The 26,065-nt window shown below is 42.7% G+C and overlaps 1 protein-coding gene and 1 long non-coding RNA gene across 2 annotated transcripts in view; both read right to left on the reverse strand.

Annotated features, from left to right (window-relative positions):
- GCFC2 (GC-rich sequence DNA-binding factor 2) overlaps positions 1-26,065 on the reverse strand; it is a 52,054-nt gene that overhangs the window by 21,168 nt on the left and 4,821 nt on the right. The window contains exons 2-8 of the mRNA XM_014571236.3: positions 24,857-24,967; positions 23,023-23,178; positions 21,804-22,025; positions 14,971-15,059; positions 4,834-4,949; positions 2,157-2,343; positions 114-237 (exon numbers count right to left, since the gene is read on the reverse strand). Coding sequence (XP_014426722.1) covers positions 114-237; positions 2,157-2,343; positions 4,834-4,949; positions 14,971-15,059; positions 21,804-22,025; positions 23,023-23,178; positions 24,857-24,967 — 1,005 coding nt within the window. The remainder of the gene's footprint in view (positions 1-113; positions 238-2,156; positions 2,344-4,833; positions 4,950-14,970; positions 15,060-21,803; positions 22,026-23,022; positions 23,179-24,856; positions 24,968-26,065) is intronic.
- LOC142827754 (uncharacterized) lies at positions 17,549-21,797 on the reverse strand. Its single transcript, XR_012902481.1, has 2 exons — positions 20,730-21,797; positions 17,549-19,257 (listed from the first exon to the last, which is right to left on the reverse strand). It is a non-coding gene; the product is annotated as an uncharacterized LOC142827754 (long non-coding RNA).

Consider the following 26,065-nt stretch of genomic DNA (forward strand, 5'->3'; position numbering starts at 1 on the left):
AGCCACCAGCTCTCCACTGGACTCTCTGGTCCTGGAACATCCCTGGTCCTTCTAGACCAGGGATGTTGCCAGACAAGAGTGTCCCGGTTAAGAGAGGTTGAACCTGTACTAACTTGATAGCAGCTGGATACAAGTAGATTCATTTTTCAGATCCTCTTGCCTACGTTTCAAGAGAATTATGGCTTGTTGTTGAAGTAGCATCTGCATGGCTGCCTCCAGTTCATCAATATGAAGTAGCTGAAATATATTCAAATGAGATTATATTTTCAGTTAACTGATAGAATTACAAAAGAAAAGATGAAAGTGTGCAAAAGCAGAAGTAGTTTCCCCCAATTATTTTTATACATAACAGTGATGAAAAACCAGAATAAGAAGTTTCTGTTCCTTTTGATTAGACCTTTCAGGCTCAGTTCATGCTAAGCTAAGAAGTACTATCTACTGAGAGGTCTAAAGAAATAAACAGAATACTTAGGTAATGTGTTCGGTTTTTCTTCTAACCGCTGCTCTTACAAGCTCAAAAAAGTTTCTGGGAATCAAGCTGCTGTCTTCCATCCATTTTACACACGACCAGTAAAACTTCAGTAGGCCAAAATTTCACCTTACGTTATATTTGTATTCAAATTAGGCAGTCAGATACCCTTGCAACCTCAAAGCCTCCTGCAGGCTTACATAGAAGTAACTGCCTGGAACCTAGGAAGCAATTTGGTTCATGATGCAGAAGATGGAATAGATACCAAATTAACCTTAGCTATGCTGGGCTTTGCAAGGACAGAAGGAATAAAATCTTATTCTATCAGAACATCCATCCACAAGAGACTGTGAAATCTACTAGCGGTCACAAATCCATCCTAGCATGTTTAAAAAAATATGGCCCACCTGGTTCATTTCAGATGAGCGTTATAGGCCCAAGTTACACTCTGAGCTAATTAAAAATAATCAGTTGTCACCACTCACTCAGCTGTTCCAGTACTAGGAAAATAGAGAATTATCTTCCTATCAAGAGGAATTAAGAGTATTCTCTCATCCAAAACAAAATTTCAGCTACACCAGACTAACACGGCTACATTTTTATCACTACTCTCACCCAAAAGGTTTCAACAAGACTGCTGTTAAAGCTTTAATTTTAAAGTATGGTCTCACTTTCCTTTCACCATTTAATCATTTGAAATAAAGTTATGAAATGGGCAATTTTGTTTTACATTTAAGATTTTTTTAATGAATACCTTGCTCATTTTGCAGTTATTCTCTCCCTTTCTGATATTTAAATTGAGGTCTTACAGGGAGCACCTAAATTCTATATACAGTAATGCAGACTACACAACAGTAGCCACCCAGTAAATAATGGTAGTGTGTTCTTTCCCACACCCAGACTGTAAGCAGCTTTGTTTGTCCTCTCTCTCTCTCTCTCTCCTTTAAACACACATGGCGGTTACGATAGGAAGGCTACGGCACACAGGTGTGCTTCAGCTAGTTAAATATAGTACACACAGGTTGTGTAAAAGAACCCTCTCCCTGCCCTGCTAATACATCTTGATCTAAACTTGAAACATTAACTCCATCCATTCTGTAATACTGAACACTTTCCTTTGAAAGTTTTGAGACGCACATAGCTGAGGACTTAGGTGAGACCTTCAATTTAATTTTAAATGTTACTGAAAATAGCATAATTTACTAACTCTGTGTGTGTTGACATATCCTTGTTCTAGCCAATTATTTTTATTTTGGGAAAAAAAACCTTGTATTGCTCTGCCTACAACCAGTTCTAAAATTAATCCTCAAGCCATCTGTCAAATGACAGAGCTGCTCAATAAAGTGATGACAGGAAGAGGATATTGAGAAGGGATTTTTTAAAGTTATTTTACGTTAACAGCAAAAACCCTATGTCAATAATTAAATTGTACAATCGCAACCTTAAGTTTTACTATCCTTCCCCCCCCCAAAAAAAGACAAATTGAAAAAAGAAAAGTATTTTCCTTAGTCTTTTTTTATAACAATTGTAAGCACTATTCACAGATGTTTTTCTAAATTGATTGAATCCCTTTAATATTGTTTCTCCATACTTGGTGCCAATAAAATGCTAACTTCTAGAGGAAAGTGACTATTCTATTGGCTGAATAGATCATAAATCTCATTCCATCTCCTTAAAAAGTAGGTACCTTTTCATTCAAACAGTCTACAAGATTTTCCATGTAAGTTTTCATAGATCTATAGAATTTGTAATTCAGAGCTGCATTTGAAGCTCCCTCTAACTCCTGGATAGTATTCTTTGAGCTTTCAATGTTCTGTGAATATTTTTCATACTCTCTCTGGTGAGCACGATGAAGGTCCTGTAATGATGTTATTCTGAAAAAAAGAAAAACACTCAAACATTTGTAAATAACTTAACAAAAACTGTTTGCAAACAAGTTAAGCCAGTTTTTCCCTCAAACATTTTTATGTAGCAAACCTAATTCTAGGTTATTAATAATAGTGCTTACTTCCATTAGCCTCACTCAAAAAAATCTACTAAGAATTAATCACGCCAACATTTCCCAATGTGTTCAACTGTTTTCATGTACATAGGTGGTAGCTTAGATATCAATGACAATACCTCATTGTAAACACTCTTGACTATTTCACTGTTCATATAAAACAGGAAAAACCTGATATTCTGAAGATCTGCACTCCAGCGTCTGCTCATTTTGGGCAGACCTTTAGCTATGCAATGCAGGACTGAATGTGGGCTGCCATTTGTCTCATTTTCCTGAAGTGGTATTCAGCTTCCAAGTTTGAAAAACTAAACAGTGTGTCAAAAAAGTAGTCATTATGATTAACTATCTAGTCAAATAATACTAAAAGGAAACAATTCTATCACAGTTCAAAAAAAATCATGTTCAGTTCAGCCTTTCTGAAATTATGCATATTTTAAAACACATTATGATTGAATTAAATTATTTTCTTATCCCTGCTGGCTTGCAAGAAGATGATCTAATTTTTTACATTCCTTAATATCTTCATTCTCTTTTCTGAATTTTATATTTAAGTGAATCAAGAATTGAACTGATCTTCTCCAGGAAAGTAGGCAAAAAACATTACCTGCTACATGATTCTTTAAGCCAATTTAACCACAATTCTTAAAACTGATGTCACTGGGGCTCTGCATGGGTGCACAGGTTTCTCCATGCATAACTCTTCACAGGAAAAGGACCTAAAATTGGTGTTAAGATTTCAACTTTGTGTAATTTGTGTACAGGCAGTCCCCGAGTTACGCGGATCCGACTTATGTCGGATCCGCACTTACGAACGGGGCTCTCTCGCCCCGGAGCTCGCAGGCAGCGGGACCGCCCAGAGCGCAGCGGTCCCGCCACCTCAACCTCTGGGACGAGAAAAGCTGCTCCGGGTGCCCCTGGTCTGCTGGGGACCATCTCCAGCAGACCAGGGACACCTGGAGCAAAGCCGGGGAGGCGGAGGGGTCCCGCGCATCTGAGGCTTTGCTCTGGCAAAGCCGGGGAGGCGCGGGACTCCGCCGCCGCTGCAGCTTTGCTCCCGGTGTCCCTGGTCTGCTGGGGACCGTCTCCAGCAGACCAGGGACACCTGGAGCAAAGCCGGGGAGGCGGAGGGGTCCCGTGCCTCTGAGGCTTTGCTCTGGCAAAGCCTCAGAAGCACGAGACTCCGCCACCGCTGCGGCTTTGCTCCCCGTGTCCCTGGTCTGCTGGGGGGAGGGGGGGCGCACCTAGTGCGCCCCCCCCCCCCAGCAAACCAGGCTTTTGTTGTGGACCCTGACGTAGAGCAGCTGGGGTGCTGCCGGGTTGGTCCTGCAGGGACCTACCTGACAGCCCAGCTGTTCTGTCCCAGGCTCGAGATTCAGCCGCTGTTGAAACTGATCAGTGGCTGATTCCAGGAAGTTGGGGGCAGAGCAATTCTGCCTCCAGCTTACTGTAGTCAGCCCCTGGTCAGTTTCAGCAGCAGCGGCTGAATCTGGAGCCAGTTCCGACTTACATACAAATTCAACTTAAGAACAAACCTATAGTCCCTATCTTGTACATAACTCGGGGACTGCCTATATTTGCTTAATCTCCCACACACTGCATTACCACCAGGGTCAGCAACTGTGGGGATGGTGTTGGCAGAGAAGAGCTGAAAGCATTTTAATCAACATTTCATCAAGCCCTTCTCATAGCATGCTCGCGTGGCGGCTTTGGGGCAGGGGTGGGCGATAATTTTCTCAATTGGGCTACTTCATGAATTTTGATACATGCTCAAGAGCCAGCTCCCCAGAAGGAGCAGAGCCTCAGGCGGATGAGATGGGCAAAATCAGGTCAGGGGCCGAAGCCCGCTCTGCACAGCTAGCAGGAGAAACCTGGGAGCCTCTCAGCTGCAGGATGGAGCAAGGTGGGGGGAGGGGCAGCCGAACACATGCTGTTGGCAGTTAAGTATGCGCTCTGTTAAACAGCTGGGCAGGCCAGAGAGAAATACTTGGCAAGCCAGATTTGACCCCTGGGCCTGATTTTGCTCACCTCTGCTTTGGGGTGAACACCATTAATTAGCATACATTAGTACACCATCACATGACTCTGCACTGGTACTAGTATAATGGAAGAGAGTTTTAACAAAATACTGCACGTAGACACTGCCACAGTATTACTACCAAGCAAACCAAAAAATCTTAATACTGGTCTGGGTATTGCAACAAGTTCATTACACATAAAATAATACTACTAAGATTCTCTAGTATGGGGAAGAGGGAATTGAACAGACGTGACAGTGAGACACACTGGTTCATAAAGACATTAATGCAGCACTGTATGTAACACAGGATGCTCAAAATTTACATTTCACACTAGCAATATTTACCTTGAAGTCAGTTGCTTCTTCACAACTTCCAGGGACACAGGTGGCAGTGAAACAGAGGGATCAAACTTTATTTTCACAGGCTGAGATTTATGTAGAGAAGTGTCAACATTTACTCCCTGTGAGAATCAGCATTGTTAATTTTTATGAACTTGTTTTTCTCTGGAACTGTAAGCTTTAGCAGGTCCAGTGATTAGAATATAACACAAGTTGTTACTCTGTTCATAGTATAATACCACATTTCAGTGCTGAACACAAAATTAGATTTTTCTGTGCAAAAGGTATACTTAGATAAAGCTAACTATCCAGACATTTCTTCAGTTTGAACTACATGATTTTCCTCTTTCCATGAGCTGATAATCCCTGTAATTTCCAGCACTGTACAAAACACTTCCCTCCTGAAACCTAGTAGGTTGGCCGCATTTTTTAAAGATGTTTCAATATCTTTACAGCCAACAGTAAATATATTTGTGTTTTTTCTTTATATTTTGTTTTAGAAGAGAAAGTTGTTCACGGTGTACCATTCTTTGATAGGTTAACGGTTTAATACGGTCCCCCAGGTAATTTGGCAATATCTATCTTTTATGGCCCCCAACGAATCCATATGTATTGAGATGAATACATTGTAAAATCTCAGTTAACGTCAGTTGGTCTAAATCAGTTATAAATATATTTGGACACAACATGTATACTTGGTGTTATGTTCCTGTTCATATTTTTTGAACTTAAAAGTTGACAGACAACCTTTATTACCAATAATATGTAATGTACTTTACAATGTTCCTGACATATATTTCAGCTTCCTGGATTTTTTTTTTCATCTGGCCTTCAGATATGAAAGGCAGAGTGATTTAACACCTGTTTAGATTTGTCATCCATGTGACGAAATGAAAAGTATTCCGTTTGCAATAAACTTTGCATAAAATAGTTAATTTGCATTTAATTTTAATGGTTCAAAGAATGTCAGGCAAAATGGTCGGCCCTCACGCATGTTCACTTCATCAAATCTGGCCCTCTTTAAAAAAAGTTTGGACACCCCTGGTCTAGAGAATATGACCTATGAGGGAAGGCTGAAAGAATTGGGTTTGTTTAGTTTATAAAAGAGAAGAATGGGGGGGGGGGGGGGGGGCATGATACCCTTTTAAATACCTGAAAACGGCTATCACAAAGAGGAGGGAGAAAACTTGTTCATCTTGGCCTCTGAGGATAGAACAAGAATCAATGGGCTTAAACTGCAGCAAGGGAGGTTTAGGTTGGACATTAGAAAAAAGTTCCTCTCAAGGTAGTCAAACACTGGAATAAACAGCCCAGGGAGGTTGTGGAATCCCCATCTCTGGAGATATTTAAGAGTAGGTTAGATAAATGTCTACCAGGGATGGTCTAGACAGTATTTGGTCCTGCCATGAGGGCGGAGGACTGGACTCGATGACCTCTCGAGGTCCCTTCCAGTCCTAGTATTCTATGATTCTATAACGATGGTTCCTTGAGATGTGTGTCCCTATGGACGCTCCATTTCAGGTGCTGAGGGTACTACCTACAGGACTCGTGCTTGGTCCCGACCGATCTTTTGGATCACCTGGGAAATGAGTTGCAATGATTGGAAAGATGTAAGGGAGTGGAGCTTCCCATTTCAAAAGGAAAGCATCACCAAGGGATCCCTTGCCAAGGCCTGCCCTGGAGCAAAACAGGTGACATTTGCGGGTGTGATGGGTTGCAAAGAGATTGATGTCAGGGTGGTCCCACTTGAACACCTCATGGAGGAAGACTGTTGTTTCAACTCCCATTCTCATCAATCTGAGAACACATGACTAAGGTTGTCCGTAGCTTCGGTGCATAAGGAGTTGTATCATGCTCCACCTTAATAGTTGATGTAGTACATGCACATCATGTTGTCCGTAAAAGTACAGATCATCTTGTTCTGAATATGTGCTAGGAAGTGTCGGCATGCATATCGCACTGCCCTTAATTCGAGAAGTTTGATATGTAACTTGGTCTTTTGGAGGGGCCATTTACCTTGCACAGTGTGGAAATCTAGATAAGCTCCATAACCCACGAGGGAGGTGTTTGTAGTTATAGTGACTGTCAGAGCTGGCTGTAGCATGTTGCGTGATTGTGTCCACCATTGCAGGGACACAAGAACATCATGGGGAATGGATGCTGTCTTGTTTTGAGTTCCCTGAAGGGAACCTAGACCGTGGCCAGCCCGTGCTTGCAGACACCTCATGTGAAGCCTGGTGAATTGTACTACATACGTCGTAGCTGCCATATGACCCAGTTTTTCAAGACCGTTCTGTACTGTTGTGTGTGGACAGGCCCGTACTGTATTGATGAGAGCTATGATTAGCGAAGAGTTGCTCTGGGTATGCTGGAGTCTAATTGAGCCCCTATTAACTCTAGGATTTGTGTGAGCTCTAATGTGGATTTCTGGTAGTTAATGAGAAAGCCCAGGTTGTGCAGCAGAGTAATAATGGTGTGGAGCATGTGTCTTATGTCATGATAGGATGTCCCTTTGATAAGGAAGTCCTGTAGGTAGGGGAATATTATCACCCCTATGTGATGGAGATATGCTGCTATGACTGCTAATATTTTAGAGAAAATCCATGGCACTGTTGATAGGCCAAATGGGAGGACCAAGTAAAGATCATAATTGATGCCCGCTGGGAATCGAAGAAAGTATCTGAGCCACATGGATAGTTATAGGAAAACAGGTTTTCTGGAGGTCAAGGGCTAAGAACCAGTCTCCACTGTCTAATGCTGGTATGATGGTTGCTAAGGTTACCATTTTGAAACTTCAGTTTGACATATTTGTTGAGTTATCTGAGATGAGGATGGGCCTCCATCACCCCTCTCCCTCCCCATCTTTTTCTGGGTTAGGAAGTACTTGGAATAGAATCTTCTTCCCTGGAAAGGTAATTAAACTGTCTCTATTGCTCTGATTTGGAGCAGATGTTGAACTTTTGTCTGTTATGGACTCTTGTGGGAAGGTTCCATGAAGCAGGACGGGAAAGGAGGGCGAATAGGAGGGACAGAAGTAAAAGGAATGGAGTAGCCCAGATGGACAATCTCTAGCACCAATCGGTTGGATGCAATCTGGGCCCAAAGATAGTAGAAGGGCCGAAGCCGATGGTTGAATGGAAGGTTGTTTGACACAGATGGTATTACCATGGAGATTTTGTTAGACCCCTGACCAAACCTTCAAAACTGTTTGGAGGTAGAAGGTTGGTTTGTTGAGGATTGGTGTTAACACTAGGTCTGTGCCTCTGTTAACTTTGTCTCTGTCTGTAGTTGAAGGACCTTTGTGTCTGCCTGTAAACATCTCTAGATCAAGGGTAGGGGTTATACCTCTGACACTTTTTGGGTGGAGTGTACATGCCTCGAGTCCTGAGAGTTGTACGAGAGTCCATCATATGTAGGACTGAATCAGTTTTGCTGGCAAAGAGGTGGGACCTGTCAATGAGGAGGTCCTCTACCTTCAAGTGGTGTTCTTTTGGTATGCCCAAAGCTTGAAGTCAAGAGGCCCTACATATTACTATGGCTATTGCCATGCTTCGGACTGCCGAATCTGCTGCATCAAAAGCCACTTGAAGCATCGTGCAGGCTACTGTATGTCCTTTTGTGATGGCTTGAAGCGGTGGGAATTTCTGATCCGGAAGGAACTCCAGAAGGTCTTGTAGCTTTGAGAAGATTGTGCGGTCATAATCTGCTAGGAGGGAAGAATAGTTGGCTACAAGGAGTTACAGGGTCACCGATGAATATACGTTCCTACCAATTACATCTACGCACTTATGGTCCTTATCTTGCAGGGTGGTCAGAAACAATGGGCATTTTGACCTGTGGTGCACCACATCTACCACCAAAGAAATAGGAAATCCACATCTTTCACTGGCACAAAATATTTCCTGTCCACTCTTATTCGTGGGGGTATCGGGCAGGGTTTAATATTGCCTTATCAGAAGCATGATCTTGGATGATGTAGATGGTTGCAGCATTATCAGTAGTCTGTGTTGTTTTTCTTGGACCTCCTGGAAGTCTATTTCCTGAGCGCTAGCAACCCACTTAAACAGCTCTTGGAACTGCTTAAGACCATCCACAGGAGCAGGAGTGATGGTTATGACTGCCTCATCCCGAGAAGAGGAGGAATTGTGAGGATGGGACCTCTGCTCCTCTTCTGCCACGTCCTCATCCTTGTCCAACAGTGGTTGTTTAGAAGGAGAGGGATTGGTATCCTGACTGGAGGGGGGGGGGGGAAATCTAGTAGGTCTCCTCACCAATGTAGAAGGAGCTCTATAATGGCTCCTGTGCAAGGAACATATGTGCCACAGTGGCCATTGTGGTCACATGCATGTGACAAGGCCAATACTGCCCATACAAATTGGGCGAAGGCAGTACACGTGTGGATCTGGTGTAGCGTGGATTTCATGGGGGACGTCTTTGGGTGGGATAGGAGCATTGGGATGAAAATCTACTGCCCCATGGTCCCGTGTCCAGATCACTATATGATTTTGATGGTGCAGGTGATCCAGAAGAGTCGGTTAATTGGGAAGGGGAGGCGGGAGAGTGTGGCACTGAGAAAACCTCAGTGTCTGCATATGCTGACGGAGTTGAAGCCGAGGCACATTTGGAGGTTTCGTGCAGTGAAAGCAGTAAAACAATTGGTGCCGAGGATGGTGTCAGCATTGGTGCTCATGGTGGCGGCACGTTAGCACAGGATGGCATGGTCTCAGTCCCATCTTCAAGGCCGCTTTCAGTGGCACAGTTGGTGCCATATCTGGCGTCACTGTGGTCGGTGTCTTATGTCTTGGTTCCGACTGGGCATCCTTATGTGTCATGCCGTCTTTCATTGGAGTGGTGCCAGAGGTGCTGGGCTTGTCGGATGTACTTACTCTAGCCATGCTAGGCACCAAAGGCAAAGATCTGGCTGGAGATATCCTGACCCTTGATGTCAACTTTTCCAACACAGAGGAGGGACGTATCTTTGCTAAGGCAGAAGATTTGTCCCTGTCTGGGGCCTTTCCTGGGAATGGTTGCCCCCATGGGATGGTTGAAGAGACTTATATAGAAAGGTCTTGAGATGATTTTCTGTCTGTCTCACCTTTCCTGTACTGCAAGCATGGGCACTTCTGAGAGAGATGGCCTTCTCCCAGGCATTTTATACACGATGAATGTCCGTCAGAGACCAGCACTGGGTCTTGATAGGACTTGCACTTCTCAAAGATTGGGCAACCAGGCATATTAGAGAGGGTGGCAACAATGGCAGGAAAAACTTTTTGGGGGGAGAAGAGAAGAAGAAACAGGGTTGAAAAGACTTCAGTGGTAAGGAAAACTAACTAATCAACTACTTTGTTATTGTAGATCGAAAAAAGGTGACTGCTTAGAGCTCCATCTACTGCTGAGGAAAGTAGAGAAAGAACTGAGGCATCGCACTGTGCATGCAGTAAACAGACACCAATCATATGAGAGGGAACTACTGCGCATATGTGGTGCAGCAGGGCACTCTCTGCTCACTGGTGCAAAGATACACCAGACACCTGAAGTGGCACACCTACAGGGATAGTAGTTGAATTATATTGTTATATGCAAAATTTCTGGGAATAATTCATGATCTCCTCTTGCACTTTAAAGAGTTAATATTGACGGACTAATACATGTAAGCATTATGCAAGAGACTGAATATGTAATTTACTTTTATCCTAAAGTACTGCCTAAATTGTGACAATAGGCAAATTCTTCCAAATTGTGTCATGTAAATTGCATATAATTGTGACAAAAGGATTTAAGCCAATCACAGCTCAGAAAAGATGTTCTACATTCTAGATCAGCTTCACTTTCCAAATGGATTATGGTCTAGCTCAGCGGTTCCCAACTGCTGGTCTGCAGACTGGTGGCGGTCTGCAGCAACCTGCCAGGCCACACCCCCGGCAGCGCACAAAACATTTTAGGCCCCCCATCTAGAGGGTTCAGGCAGGCCACGTGGCTGTCCTGCCCTCATTATGCTCCAGCCAGAGCTAGAACAGGGTGAGGCTATTCCTGCTGGGGCAGACTTGGCAGGCTGAATGCGGAGCAAAGGGGGGCAGCTGCCTGCCACCATGTGGCCCGGCCAGCCAGCCAGCCACAGTGTTTCCCCACCAAGGCTGCCCTAGCAGGGGCAGCCTCACTGTACTCCGGAAAGATGAAGAGAGGTAGGTTTGGTTCTTTTTAATTTTTGGTTCTTTGATTTGATCTTTTATGGCAGTTTTGGCTTCTGCAAAAAGGGGAGAATAGAGTTTTTAAAATTATAATTGATAATACAAGTGCTGAAGGAATCGACCAGGCCACGCGCAGTTTAACCTGCTGCTCACAAACAGGAAGGAACTAATAGGGGAAGTAGATGTGTGTGGCAACCTGGGAAGCATTGATCATGAGATTGTCAAGTTCAGGATCCTGACCAAAGGAAGAAAGCAGCAACACACACACCCTGGACTTAAGAAAAGCAGACTTTGATTCCCTCAGAGAACTGATGGGCAGGATCCCCTGGGATGCTAACATGAACAGGAAAGGAGTCCACGAGAGCTAGCAGTATTTTAAAGCAGCCTTGTTGAAGGCACAGGAACAAACCAGCCTGATGAGCAGTAAGAAAAGCAAATATTGTAGGCAACCAGATTAGCTTACCGGGGAAATCCTTGGCAAGTTTAAACACAAAAAGGAAGCTTATAAGAAGTGGAAACTTGGACAAATGACAAGGGAGGAGTATAAATATATTGCTCAGGAATGCAGGGGAGCAATCAAGGCGGCAAAAGCACAACTGGAATTGCAGCTAGCAAGGGATGTGAAGAGTAACAAGAAAGGTTTCTACATGTTAGCAATAAGGGTGATCAGAGAAGGTGAGGGGCCCTTACTGGATGAGGGAGGTAACCTAGTGACAGATGAGTACTTCAGCTTTTCCCACATCAATGCTTTTTTTGCTTGTCTTCACAGACAAGCTCAGCTCCCAGATTACTACACTGCGTTACCTAGTGCGGGAAAGAAGGTGGGCAGCCCTCGGTGGAGAAAGAACAGGATAAGAACTATTTAGAAAAATCTAGACACACACAGATCCATGGGTCCAGACTTAATGCATCCTAGGGTACCGAGGGAGCTGGTAAAATGTCATTGCAGAGCCTTTGGCCATTATCTTTGAAAACTCATGGAGATCGGGAAAGGCACCAGATGATTGGAAAAAGGCAAATGTAGCACCCATCTTTAAAAAACAAACAAACAAACAAACGAACGAACAATCCAGGGAACTAAAGACTGGTCAGCCTTACTTCGGTCCCCAGAAAAATCATGGAGGGAATCCTCAAGGAATCCATCTTGAAGCACTTGGAAGAGGGGAAAGTGATCAGGAACAGTCAAAAATGGATTCACAAAGGGCAAGTCATGCCTGACCAACCTGATTAGCTTCTACGATGAGGTAACTGTCTCGGTGGACATGGGGAAGTCAATGGATGTGATATATCTTGACTTTAGCAAAGCTTTTGATACCGGTCTCCCACAACATTCTTGCCAAGAAGTTAAGGGAGTATGGATTGGATAAATAGACTGTAAGGTGGACAGAAAGCTGGCTAGATTGGTAGACCCAACGGATAGTGATCAACAGCTCAATGTCTGGTTGGCGGTCGGTTTCCCCAACCGAGTGGAGTGCCCCAAGGATCGGTTCTAGGGCTGGTTTCATTCAACATTTTTATTAAGGACCTGGATGAGAAGATGGATTGCAGCCTCAGCAAGTTTGCAGATGACACGAAGCTAGGGAGAGAGGTAGATATGTTGGAGGGTAGGGATAGGGTGCAGAGTGACCTAGACAAATTGGAGGATTGGGCCAAAAGAAATCTGATGCAGTTTAACAAGAACAAGTGCAGAGTACTGCACTTGAGACGGAAGAATCCCAAGCACTGTTACAGGCTGGGGACCAACTTACGAAGTAGCAGTTCAGCAGAAAAAGACATGGGGATTACAGTGGATGAGAAGCTGTATACGAGTGAACCATGTGCCCTTGTAGCAAAGAAGGCTAGTGACATATTAGAGTGCATTAGGAAGAGCATTTCCAGCAGATGTAGACAACTTATTATTCTCTTTTATCCAGCACTGGTGAGGCCACATCTGGAGTATTGCGTCCAGTTTTGGGCCCACCAATATAGAAAGGATGTGGACACATTGGAGAGGGTCCAGCGGAGAGCAACTAAAATGATAAGGGAGCTGGAGCACATGACCTATGAAGAGAGGCTGAGGGATTTGGGCTTATTTAGTCTGCAGAAGAGAAGAGTGAGGGGGGATTTGATAGCAGCCTTGAACTTCCTAAAGGGAAGTTCCAAAGAGGATGGAGAGAGGCTGTTCTCAGTAATGACAGATGACAGAACAAGGAGCAATGGTCTCAAGTTACAGTGGGGGAGGCCTAGGTTGGCTTTTAGGAAAAACTATTTCACTAGGAGGGTGGTGAAGCACTGGAATGGGTTACCTAGGGAGGTGGTGTAATCTCCATCCCTAAAGGTTTTTAAGTCCCAGCTTGACAAAGCCAGGCTGGGATGATTAAGTTACGATTGGTTCTGCTTTGGGCAGGGGACTGGATTTGATGACCTCCTGAGGTCTCTTCCAGCCCTAGGATTCTATGATTCTATAATTGGCCAAGAAAACTTGAACCTTTCACAGTATATGACGTTTCAGAGGTAATGCTGGAATTTTAAAGGATGGAGATGCCACAACCTCCATAGTCAATTTATTCCAATGCTTCACCACCCTGACAGGAAGTGTTTCCCAAATGTCCAACCTAAACCTCCTTTGTTGCAATTAAAACCCATTGTTTGAAAACTTATCATACCCCCCTGAATCGTCTCTTTTCCAGACTAAACAAACCCAATTATTTCAAATCTTCCGTCACAGGTCATTATTTCTAAACCTTTAATATTTTTTGTTGCTCTTCTCTGGACTTTCCATCATTTATTTCTCTACATCTTTCCTGAAATGTGGCCCCTGGAACTGGGCACAATACTCTAGTTAAGGCCTAAACTGTGCAGAGTAGAGCAGAAGAATTACTTCTCATATCTTGCTTACGACACTCCGGTTAATGCATCCAAGAATGTTTGCTTTATTTTCCCACTGTTGATTTATATTTAGCTTGTACTACTAGTTCCCTTTCTGCAATACTCCTTCTTAGGCAATTCCTTCCCATTTTGTATGAGTGAAACTGATTGTTCATTCTTAAGTGGAATACTTTGAATTTGTCCTTATTGAACTTCATCCTATTTACCTCAGACCATTTCTCCAATTTGTCCAGATCATTTTGAATTAAGACCCTATCCTCCAAAGCACTTGCAACCCCTCCAAGCTTGGTATCCTCCAAACGTTTCGAGCATACTCTCTATGCCTTTATCTAAATCATTGATTAAGATACTTAACAGAACCAAAACCAATCCCTGCAGAACCCTACTCATGTCCTTCCAACATGACTGTGAATCATTGAGAACTACAGCTTGAGCTTCTCTAGTACCGCACTCTCAAAACTGGCAACATCCATGGTCTGGCATGCTTTAAGTTATCCAGATGTCCATTTCTCATGGGTGTGGTCAACTATTCTGCAGTACCAGAAAGTATGTTTATAGCCACCAGTCCTGGCTCTCAGTGTTTTGTGCTATTATTTAGCTTTAATTTATCCCCAAATGCCTTTTAAGTAAGCAGTGGAAGCATCAGTGATGCTGCTAGACAATACTAACTTCCTGTGCTTTGGCCAATTCTCTGGTTCAGCACTGGTCAGGTCCTGAAAGTGCACTGTAGCCACAGAAAATGGCCTTTTAACATTCTGCCTGTACATCAAAGCCAATACTTTAACTCAGAGTTTCATTCTCAGACATTTAGCTGACTCAGATTTTTTGCCTTTCCAAAAGGTTTCCCTTTGCACATAATACTGTGGATAAAATACCTTTCATTTGAGGCTAATGACAACACTGTTCCTCTGATTAGCTAGCAAAGAGAAACTGCTGATTTGCAGTACTGCACTCTGTGTATTTCTATTTTCCTCCTACCTAATTAATTAGGATGCCCAATGACCAAAGGAGCTCAGTTTGCTTTGGGAGCAATATTAATCTTGCATAGCAGCAAAGAGCAATAGCAGTGACAGAAAAAGCATGTCACCTGTGGGAGTTTGACTGCTTTCTTTAGTTGCTGTTCTTCCCACATGTTTTGTGTTTCATCATCTTCACTTGCTTCATCACTCTTGGATCCTGGAAATAAAAGAGTCATATGACTAGAAGCAATTTTTCTCTCCAGCTTTCCTTTCTATGCTCTCTCCACAATCCCCCATAATATTTACTGCTTTTCCTACAAGTATTACTGGGGAAATCAGACAGGCAGAAGATCACATGAGGGATTTTCAAAGTGGGACTTACAGTCTAAAGCAGGAATAGACTTGTACTGAAAATTAAATCCCTGAGAATACAGTTTGTTAACAGTTGCTACAGAACCAATGCAAGCATAAAATCCTGTGGTGTACAAACAGTTTTATTTGTAAAATAGCCCCGTGTATCTATTGTATATTTGAAAGGGTCAGTCTGTCTGTTCAAAAACTCCTCCTAAATGGTAAGAACTAGGACCACCAAATTCAGTATATAGCTTCTCTTGTATCTTAAAACAAAGTAAGTGTTTGATTGTGCCAGGAAAATAGGATGTACCTGGAATGGGATTGCTTCTACTAAAGCCATACAGGAGAGAGACAGAATGACCAGACAGGTGAAACATCCCCTCCCAGCTGGAAGTGCTGCAGCTCCTAGCCTCCCACTACCTAGGCACCCTTTTAGGGAGTAAAGAGGGCTCACACACCTCTCCAATTCCTAGAAGAACATTGCTAGCTGTTCCCCTTTGTGAGAGAGCAAGGAGAAAGTGCACAGTTTTCTGCATTCCTCACTCTGGCTGGGGAGTACAGGGGCGGATGAACCTGGACCTGCTCCAGCCAGGGGATCTGCAACCCTCCCCAACTGTGGCCACTGGAGCTACAGAGACCATGGAGAGGCACTTATGGCCTCAAGCTACTGCAGAGAGAGCACTAGGGAAGTCCTCTCTCCCCTGGGCATCCTGCATACTGAACCCCTCATCCCAAAGCAATGATTTAAATGAAGAGAAACAAACATTTTGAGTTAAGGATCCAAGGTAAATCTTCTAGTAATAATAATTTTTATATATATTAATTAGCAGCAGATTTAAAACAGAATGAAATATTTCTTCACACAACAGTCAAGCTGTGGAACTCCTTGCCAAAGGAAGTTGTGAAAGCCAAGACTATGACAAAGTTCAAAGAAAGAACAAAAAGTTCATGAAGAATACATCCATCAGTGGGTTCAGGATGGGCAGGAATGGTTCCTAGCTTCCATTTGCCAGAGTGGCCAGGTAAGGAACACATGATACGGGACTGTTGGAACAACAGACCGACCGAGGCGCCTGAAGCTGGTGAGGAGTCATACAAACTAGGGATCAAAAGGCTAATTGGTGGGTCAAATTTCAAGGCACAAGAACTAGTGAGGTGACAACATAAAGACAGTGGCTGAATGGAAGTGGGGATGCAGGGGGATGAGAGGATGCAGGGAAATGAGAGCAGAGGAGATAGCGGCTAGTTGAGTTGCAGTGCAGGGATACATGGAGACAGGGGCAGCTATGCCTGGCTGAATGGAAGGGCAGGGGAGCATGAGCGGGGAATGTGAGTGTAGTGATCTATGGAGACAGGGCAGAGCTGCAAATCTGAATGGGAGAGGCTAGGGGCCAGCCATAGTCTTCATTGGGAAGACTCCCAAATTCCATAACTATCCCATCCCTTTCCCCCCATAAAAAGGGTTCCATACTTTCCCCACCCTTATCTGACAATCCTCTAGGCTCACTCCCAGACTTCTTCCCAGCAATTACTTCCCTCTCCCTCAGCTCCTCCATTACCCCCTGAAGGCCCCAAGTCTTTGCACGCTTCTCAAGAGTGCAGAAAATAAATTTCTGGATTTTTTTGTTCTGTGTTGTTACAGTCATACTTGCTAGCAGGTATTTTAAAATAAAATTACCATAATACTTGTAACTGACATCATATTGTTATTTTGACAAAAAAAATTCAGAAATTACTACTACCACCACCACCAAAATAGATAACTTGAGGATGTTTGTAAAAATTACTACACATAAATTTCCTTATTCTCCACAGTTAAACACAGCACTCCCTTATGGCATTTTAAGAGTGTCACTCTTTCAAGTACAACCACACTTTTTACAAAGCTTACATTTTGGTCTTAAACTACTTGACTAACTCCTTCAAAAAGGTATGGTTTCTCCAAAAGCAGACATTTAAGAAATCTGATCTTTTGAAGGCTGAAAACGAGCTGAAGAAAAATGAAGAGGAGCTATGGATACAAATTACCTGAATTAACAAAAGTGTGACAGTACAGCATAAAACTGATGTATAAGGTCATTAACATGGTCCAAGGAATGTACATTTAAATAATGTAACTAATTTGAATCTCTAAAGCTAACAATACATGTAGACAGGGAAGGCTTAAGCTGGAGAGAAGTGACTAGAAAAAATATCACATTAAGCAACACTAAAAATGATTTTAACAAGTCTAAATGACCAAGAATAAATAAAACGTAAGACATGAAAGTATAAAACTAAGACAGAGAAGGAAGGCAAACTAATCCAAAGGAGAAAGACAACAAAGCACAAAATCATTTGATGAAGCTATGATAATGGTTAGGAAAATTTATTCAGCAGATTTTTTTTTTTTTTTTTTTTTTTTAAACACACTATGCTCTTGATGAACACTCATCCACTACAAGAGTTCTACAGACATTAAAAACCAATTGTATAAGGTTAATCTGGATTACTACTGTATACATTGAACAGGGCACAAGAACTAGAACAGTAAAATCTTTATAAATATCTTATTTGTAACAGTGTTGATTAGTCAAAATATAAAGTGCTATATCAACCATATTACCCTGAAACTTAGCAGTCAAATAAGACACTATTCCTGAATGCATAAAAAGTCATATTGAATAAAAATAAGTCAGCAACTGTGATCTACTATATATTGAGAGGTGGTCTGTTCAAGAACTCCTGAACAGGAAGAGATAGGACCACCCAATTCAGTATACAGCTTCCTCTTATCACAACTTAAAACAGGGGCGGGGAACCACAGGCCCATGGGCCAGATGCAGCCTCCAGCTTGCCTGGATCCAGCCCTGAGGCTAAGCATTAAGGAGCTCACACCAGTGTTACAGCCCCCACCACCCACCCACAGGGCTGGAGTGCACAAAATCTACTAGCCTGGGCCCCCCAGGGTGTGGTGTGCAAAGGGAATATGGGGAGTGTCTTCCTTCTTCTCAGTCAGGGACTTCTCACTTTGCTTTTCACTTGTGTGCAGCCCCCGACTGATTTTTCTGTGGGTCAGCAGCCCCCAACCCAAAAAAAGTTTCCCACTCCTGACTTAAAACATAAGGTGCCAGGAAAATGGGTTGTGCCTGGAATGGAATTATTTCTCATAAAAACATATGAGAGCAGGGAATCGATAGGACTCAAGGGGCAGATTTATGGAGGATGTTTCACCAGCTCAGTTTGTTGCGCTATGTGCTGTGACTTAACTTTACCAAATTGAAGGGTGCCACACTACTTCACTATCACAACTTTCCTTGTTAAAAATAATTGTACCCACACAACTCCATACTTGAATTAACCACTCAGCATTGTGGGCAAATATCCCATGAATCAACGTTCCATCATTCAGTCCTAAATTCAGATTATTCCATGGTGCCAGCACTATGCCTACCAGAAAGAAACTATAAGAATGCTACACTTCAGGTTTGAATTAACAGACTGCCATGCTTAACAGACTGCTATCCATTAATTTTGGCAGAACAATTTTCAAGTATAATGGACAGAAAACTGAGCACTGTAATCATGACAGAAACACACACACACACGAACGTGATGCTAACGTAACACCACTGGAATGGAGGCATGGTCAGACTAAAATGCACTAACTCCTGTAAGTGGTGCACTCAAAGAACTCTCCTTCTCCGTGTCCAAGGACTGATTGTTGCAGGTTTTTTGAAATAACAGTCCCCCTATGGTGTGTTCTCAATAGTCTGCAGAATACTGGAAGGTCAGATACAATGCTTGACCTTTATAATAAAAGGTATTCCATCACAGCTGTCTACCTCGTGTCCCTTTCTAGAGACATTCTATCCATTCTGATCCTTTGAGAATGCTCCAAGAAAGTATTCCTCCACAACTGTGCCTTTGTGGCTTTCTTCGCGGCTCTCTGCTGGAATGAGTTCAATAGCTCCTGGAAAGAATCTTCTCTTGACATTTGTCCCTACTCCCCCTTGAAGATTTTTTCAACCATTCTGCAGATGATAGCTCCCTTCTTCACGTGGGTCAGGAAATTACAGGTGCTAAGGAAAATAAGAAAAAGCACAAGTACTTACTGTCCCCACTCTAATCACCATGCCAAAAATGATTCTCTCTACAATTTCAAAATGCTATCCCAATCTTCTCTTCCCAAACTAAGGTTCACTTCTAGACAGTAAGTTTCCCCTCATATAAGCCCCTTGTAATAAAAACTAAGTGTTTGGCTGGCTGCACTGGTTTGGAGGGAAGCTGTATGATTCGGTAGGTTATTAACTGCACGTGCACCCGTTCAAGGTACCCTTTCAGTGGAGGATGTTACCCTTAGATGAAGTCCCAATAAGAACAAGAAAGGGGTCTGTCCAAAAAAGGCAACAAGCAAACCAGTGTTTACTAAGATACTGTCCCTGCGCCAGTGTAGGAGCTGAACAGAAACAATAGCTATAAGAGCAATCTCTGGAGTTAGTTTTCTCTAAACCATGCAACAGCTGATCAGGAGCCACACAGGCAGTCAGGGATGTGACAGGGAGAGGCAACTCCCCTGACCCAAGTGCTGCTGGAGGCAAAGGGAAGTCCTCTCTCCCTCCCAGGGCATCTGCACCTCAAACCCCTTATCCCTAGCCCCACTCCTGAGTCCACATCTATAGCCACAACTCTCACCTCCATCCCACACTCCAAACTCCTCAGCTCCACCCCTGTCACACATCTCCATACTGGAACACAATTAATTCTGTGCATTCGTTAGGAGTGGTGCTTTGCCTTACACGGTGCATGCCAAAATGAAGCACTACTAAAATGAAGCACTACCTTTGCCTTATATTCGCTTTTATAATGCCTATAGATAACCATAAGGTATACCTTTCAAAATAAAATTTTACAGTAACTACTGTAAACCCATTTTCAAACTACACTGTTCAAATGACTGCAGCCTGATTTGGGCCATTTACCACATGAATCCTCAACCTTATTAACAACTGAGTGTATTAATGAAACTGTTATAATAAAACACATCTGCCATCCAGTGCATTTTTAGTTCCCACAGTGCAGACATCTAGAGCAATGTATGAGGGAGTGCAGATTGTGGGAGGGAGAACAAACAGGACACAGCTTAGGAAAGGGGTTATGGAGCCAGAAGGGCGGCCAATGGCTGTGCATCTTGACACCACAAATAAATAAAATCCCTGATGCACACACCATTTTGAACATGCTATGGACAATGTGTTAAATGCCAAGTGGTGGAGAAAGGTTCCTAGCTTCAACCCAGCATGGCAGCAGACAGCTGGTCTGTGGAAAACAAAAATAGTATTATTCCCCCCCTATAATCTCCTGATGTAATTCAGGTCGTATTGCTTATGGGCAGAGCTCGACAAATTATATATTACTCGCCACAGGCGAGTAGATTGTAACTCGGAAGAGCCGGGTTCGGGCAATCTGCACATGCGCAGAGCGATCTGCGCATGCGCAGATTGCCGGACAGCACGGCTCGCCGAGCCCTACTTATGGGCACCACTCTACTCACGAGCATTTTCAGGCTGGCAGATCTCTCATCCAAAGGGCTTTTAATACATTCTTGTGTAGTGTCCAAATCTGTTGTGTCATACATTTCTTGGGTGCTCTGAAGAGTCCTCTTCCTGGTTAGACCCCAAGGCATGCATGAAGCCGAGGTTGCTTACAGTGGCTTTCTGGGTGCCGAACATCCTGTCTCGGGTGCTTTGTGGAAACCTATCCACCACGTAAGTTTTGGTGTCAGTGGTGATTTCACTTGCAAAAATGTGGTCGAGTTCCTCAGAGTATAGGCAGGTGATGGGAGCATTACCAGAAGTTCTGTTCTGTTCCCTTGTTCTCAGGTACTTCCTTCCGCTGGAGCTCCTTTGCTTTGATTTAACACTGGGACCATTTCTGGGAGTGCCGCCTTGCCTTCATTTGCTGTGTCTTGTATGTGGCTGAATTCCAGTGATTCTCCTCCGGATGGGATTGAAAATGTAGCTCTCCAAAGAGGGCACTCAAGTCCAGGATTCTGCACATATCCACACAGAAACTTGGCAGAGAAGACACTACTTTAAAGGAGTATTATGTGAACTCACTATTACCTGATATAGAAACAGGGGCATCCTTGGTTGCATGCCACCATTTAAAGTGAGAGAGGACATCTGGTTAAAATGATCCCAGAGGAGTGGAGGGCACAAAGGTACAAGAGAAACTAGTCCAGGAGTAAAGCAATGTAGTGGGATAGTAGTTAAAGGACTGACAAAAAGACAATAGTTAAGAGTATATCCATCCAAACTTAAAGAAGGCAAAACTCCCTGCAAAGTGCAGTTACTCCAGTTCCAAGGATGATTATTACTGTGATCTAAAATGCCAAGTAATTCACTTTAAAAAAAAAATGATGTTTGTGGACATAAAGTACTGTAAAGTGAACTAACAAAAGTTATTTAAACTTACTCATATAGACAAGCCCTAAATGGGCTGTGAGGGTCTGCATCACCCTTTTGCAAATGGAGCCTAAAACTGCACTCTTTTAGTGCATTTCATATTCTTCAAGCACTTGAAAGTTTTGCTATTTTTATGTTTTGGTAAACAGGTTTAAACTTACCTATATATTCAGTCATTCTCTGCCTAAGAGTTTTTGTTTTGGGAGCAAAGTGGAGAATCTTGTCACGATCAGAGTCATCTTCACTCTCTGTATCACTGCATTCGTTTCTTTGTGAAACTGTCACAGGATTTGATGTGTCCAGTGGAATGTAGTCACCTTGAGTCCTGGCCAACTGACGTTTCCTACGAGCAACCTGGATATAAGCTGCATCAGGCATATTACCTGCAATGAAACAGAAAGAAACTGAAGGCAAGTGACTATGAAAAATTCAATGCTACTCCTCATGACAAAGTTAGTTACAGAATGCTTTTTCTACAAAGTATAGTAAAATTTCAGGAGTTTGGGCCTTTTTTCTACAATAATTTATGTTAATAGTAAATTGAAATAATTGCCCATGTTATTTCTACAATGTAAGAGGCACAACTTGAAAGACTACAAATACTAAGGACCATTTCCACATCCCTACCTCCCACATTAACTTTCCAGTAGTTTTCAAAGCCTCAAAACAAAAGGTCAAAGTAGACTTAAGTTGGAACAACTTAAATAAAAGTTTTAAGTTGTGCCATAAATGGAGCAGTACATTACAAGCATAAACTCTTTGTTTGTCCTAAGTTTCAAAAATATAATCAAGGCAAAATTATTGAAGTGTGCTTAAAGGCTGCAAATTTAATTTCTGTATTGCTCATATTTTAACTAGTAATCTAGATCATATATGAAATTTTAAAAAGGATTATTAATTCAGAATTAAAAAATAAAGTATTAATCTTCTGAACATGCATCCTTACTGTCCCATTTATTAAAACTAAAAATACAAGGTCAGAAAGGGCCATAATCTTGAGCCCATTATTTCTCCTCTATCCAAATATCTAGTCATGAATGATGTATAGTTGAGGGGTTTTGATTTGTTTAAACACGTGGTTATAAAATTAAAATTTTATATTTTTTATTTCATTACTATAAATATTATGGGATTGTCTAGCATATCATCATGTTGAAGTTTTATCCCAAAAGACAAGACTGACAACAGACCATACAAATCTTAAAAGTTTGAGGGCAAATTGATAGCACAATCACACCAATGTAACTCTGCAATAAAATGTCCTCAATACTGTGATTTCAGTTAATGTAAATAGACATTCGTGTATCAGCACCCAGTGTTTTAACAGCACTTTGAATATTCTTCAATAACTAAGACTATCTACAGTACATAGTCACAAACCTGCTGATAAACTCTTCCTTTTCAGTGAAGCATTAGATTGCGTTTCAGAGGCTGAACTATTGTAATCCTCACTGTCTGATGAGAAGTGTTCATCCTCTTCTTCTGTCTCATATGTATCCGCAATCTTGATTACTCTAGACTCTGATTGGAAGAGGTCTGCATTCAAGGAGAAAAAACAAAAACTAGGATTATCATCTCAGCTGCTAGAAATGTTGATAGCCAATTTTAAAAACGACAAACAGTCAAGCACTGACCATGCAAAGACTTATGTGCTTAATTTTACACAGAATAATCCCACTGACTTCAAAGATATAAGGTAATATTTTCCTTACAGCATAGAATTTAAGTACTTTTTAGGATACCTTTTATTACTGCATCATGAAAAATTCATGTATTTTTCATTTCACCTGAATTTAGGACAAATTGTTGATTTTAGGATATTCTTAACATGCTTTATATCTATCAAAAGGCCATTGCAGTATACAGGTTAGACCTCATTGGTCTGGCACTCTCATGACCTGACTGGTCCAGAATGAGGGATTTTGCCAGACACGGGGAGGTCAATTCCAGCCTCCCTTGTCAACTCCACTCCTGGCCCCAGCTGTTGACTCCTGGACTGGCCTCTGTTGTCTTGTCAGGCTTCTGGCCAATGGCCCATTTGGGCAGCTATCCCCGCAGCTGCTGCCATGCCCAGCCCAGGCTACCCAGAGCTAGGGCTACCCCACAGTTGCCGCTGGATCTGTCCAGGCTTCCCAAACCCAGAGCTGCCCCATGGCTAACCACCACCAGCCCCACTTCTAGCCAGTCCTTTCTGCTGCCTGAATCCTTGTTACTGGGACTCTCTGGTCAGGAACATGCTAGATCAAGGAGTCCCAGTTTTTAAAGTTCCTATCTATGGTACAAATAGCCTGTCAGTATTTGACATTTGTTACCACATCTTCATTATAATTCCATAAAATATATATTCAATAATAGTAATTTACTGAAGAAATTAGGGCTGTTAAGCAATTTAAAAAATTAATCACAATTAATCACTCAATCGCATGCACCTCCCATTTGAAACGCTGCCGTGGAGTTTCAACGGGGCAGCACTGCATGGAGCCTGGGATCAGGTAGAGTCCCCAGCTGACCCCAGACTCCATGCAGCGCTGCCCCTCTGAAGCACCGGGGTGGAGTTTCCAAGGGGCAGTGCAAGGCAGAGCTCAGGATCAGCTGGAGTGCCCAGCTGTCCCTGGGGTCTGCTGCCACAGGTAGCCCAGGATCAGCTGGGAGTCTCCTTTAAAATGCCACCTATTTAAAAAATAACACATCACTGATAGGGAGTAATTTAAGGATGCAATCCTGAGAATACTATGCAGTTATAATCTCCATTTACAATGGGAGTTTCAGGCTGTCATCTCTCAAGGCCACCCTAAGTGATCAATCCTACTCCTACCAAGTCACTGGGAGTTTGGCAGATGGCTTAAATAGATACAGAGTCAGACCTATGCTCGTTATGTGTTTAGGGCTGTATATTTAAAATTCAATGTTTTTCAGCCATAAACTCATTCTTGTAATGTATTAATACAAGACAATGCATCTGATAACACTTCTGTATCACCTTTCCTTTATGAAACAAAAAACAGGACTGTGTTGCACTTTAAAGACTAACAAGATGGTTTAATAGGTGATGAGCTTTCGTGGGCCAGACCCACTTCCTCAGATCAAATCGTGGAAGAAAATGGTCACAAGCAATTTAAAAAAATGAACACATATGAAAAGGACAAATCAAATTTTAGTCTCAAAATGTTTTACAAAGAACTAATTTAAATACCATACGTAGCTAAATATTTACCTTTGCTTCTTTCAGCTTCTCTGCCTGTGGAATGTGGGTTTTCCTTCTTTTGCAATCTAAACGTTATTGTGTTAAGTGATGGCTTCTTTATTTTAAAGAGTTCCTCATCCTCTATATGACAAAAAAATGAAAGTAAGTTGTAAACAAAACAAAAATATATTTACAAAGTCACATAACCACATTTGAAACGGGGATATAAAAATCCAGCCTGCCAGGCTGCTGGTTAACCACTTACCACTAAACATTCCCACTCAACCCCTGAATAGGGACTCAGGTAGCTATCCTGAGTTGCCATCCTATTATGACCACATTGCCGTTTTTAGAGCACTCATTTGAGCAGAGGTAGTGCATGTCAGTATACCTGCACTGGCTGTATATACAACCCATATACAGGTGCAAGTCCCAGCAGAGACACCAGAATTACTAAAGCGAAAACAGGTCCGAGTACCTGAGACTGTCTGAATGATTAAAGCCGAGGACTGGGCACTAGTCCTCCTGGAGAGCTCATCCAAGCCCTAACACTTCGGTTTGTCCACCCTGGAACGTTAAGGAGGATGAAGGCAAGGTGTAAATTCAAGTGCAATAGCTGGCCTTAGCCATTATTAGGTCAAAGCAAGAGGACCCAGGGACTCAATTATGATGACCAGCAATCCTGATTTTACAAGAGCCATCCTGATAGATTTCTGTCTAAGAAAAAGCCCTTACACCTCCCATCCCATCCTGATTTTGCAAACTTGGTATCTTTAGAAATCAACGAGGAGTCCTGTGGCACCTCAAAGGCTAACAGATTTATTTGGACATACATTTGCATGGGTCAGAAAACTGTCAGATACATGGATGAAGTGGATTTGACCCACAAAAGCTTATGCCCCAATTCATCTCTTAAGCCACATCTCCAGTTGCCAGAGGATCCACTCTCTGGCGAGCAATCCTCCAGGGACTGATTTAGTAGGTCTACTAAAGACTGCTAAATCAGAAATGGTGGGTGCCCTGTCTGCGCCAGTACAGGGGGAGAAACATCAACGCCAACTCCACAATTCACAAAGCTGGAGTTGTGTATCTTGCATCCATTTTCTCCGCCAGCGTAGCCCTGGGCTTAGTCTTTAAGGTGCCACAGCAGCGAGGACGTGCCCTCAGTGTTTGATTTAGCAGGTCTAGCGAAGGACCGCCAGAGCGTGGCTCCTCCTGCAAGTGAGGACATGGCCTGAC

This window comes from Pelodiscus sinensis, chromosome 3 (assembly GCF_049634645.1).
Source record: "Pelodiscus sinensis isolate JC-2024 chromosome 3, ASM4963464v1, whole genome shotgun sequence".
NCBI classification, from domain to species: Eukaryota; Metazoa; Chordata; order Testudines; family Trionychidae; genus Pelodiscus; species Pelodiscus sinensis.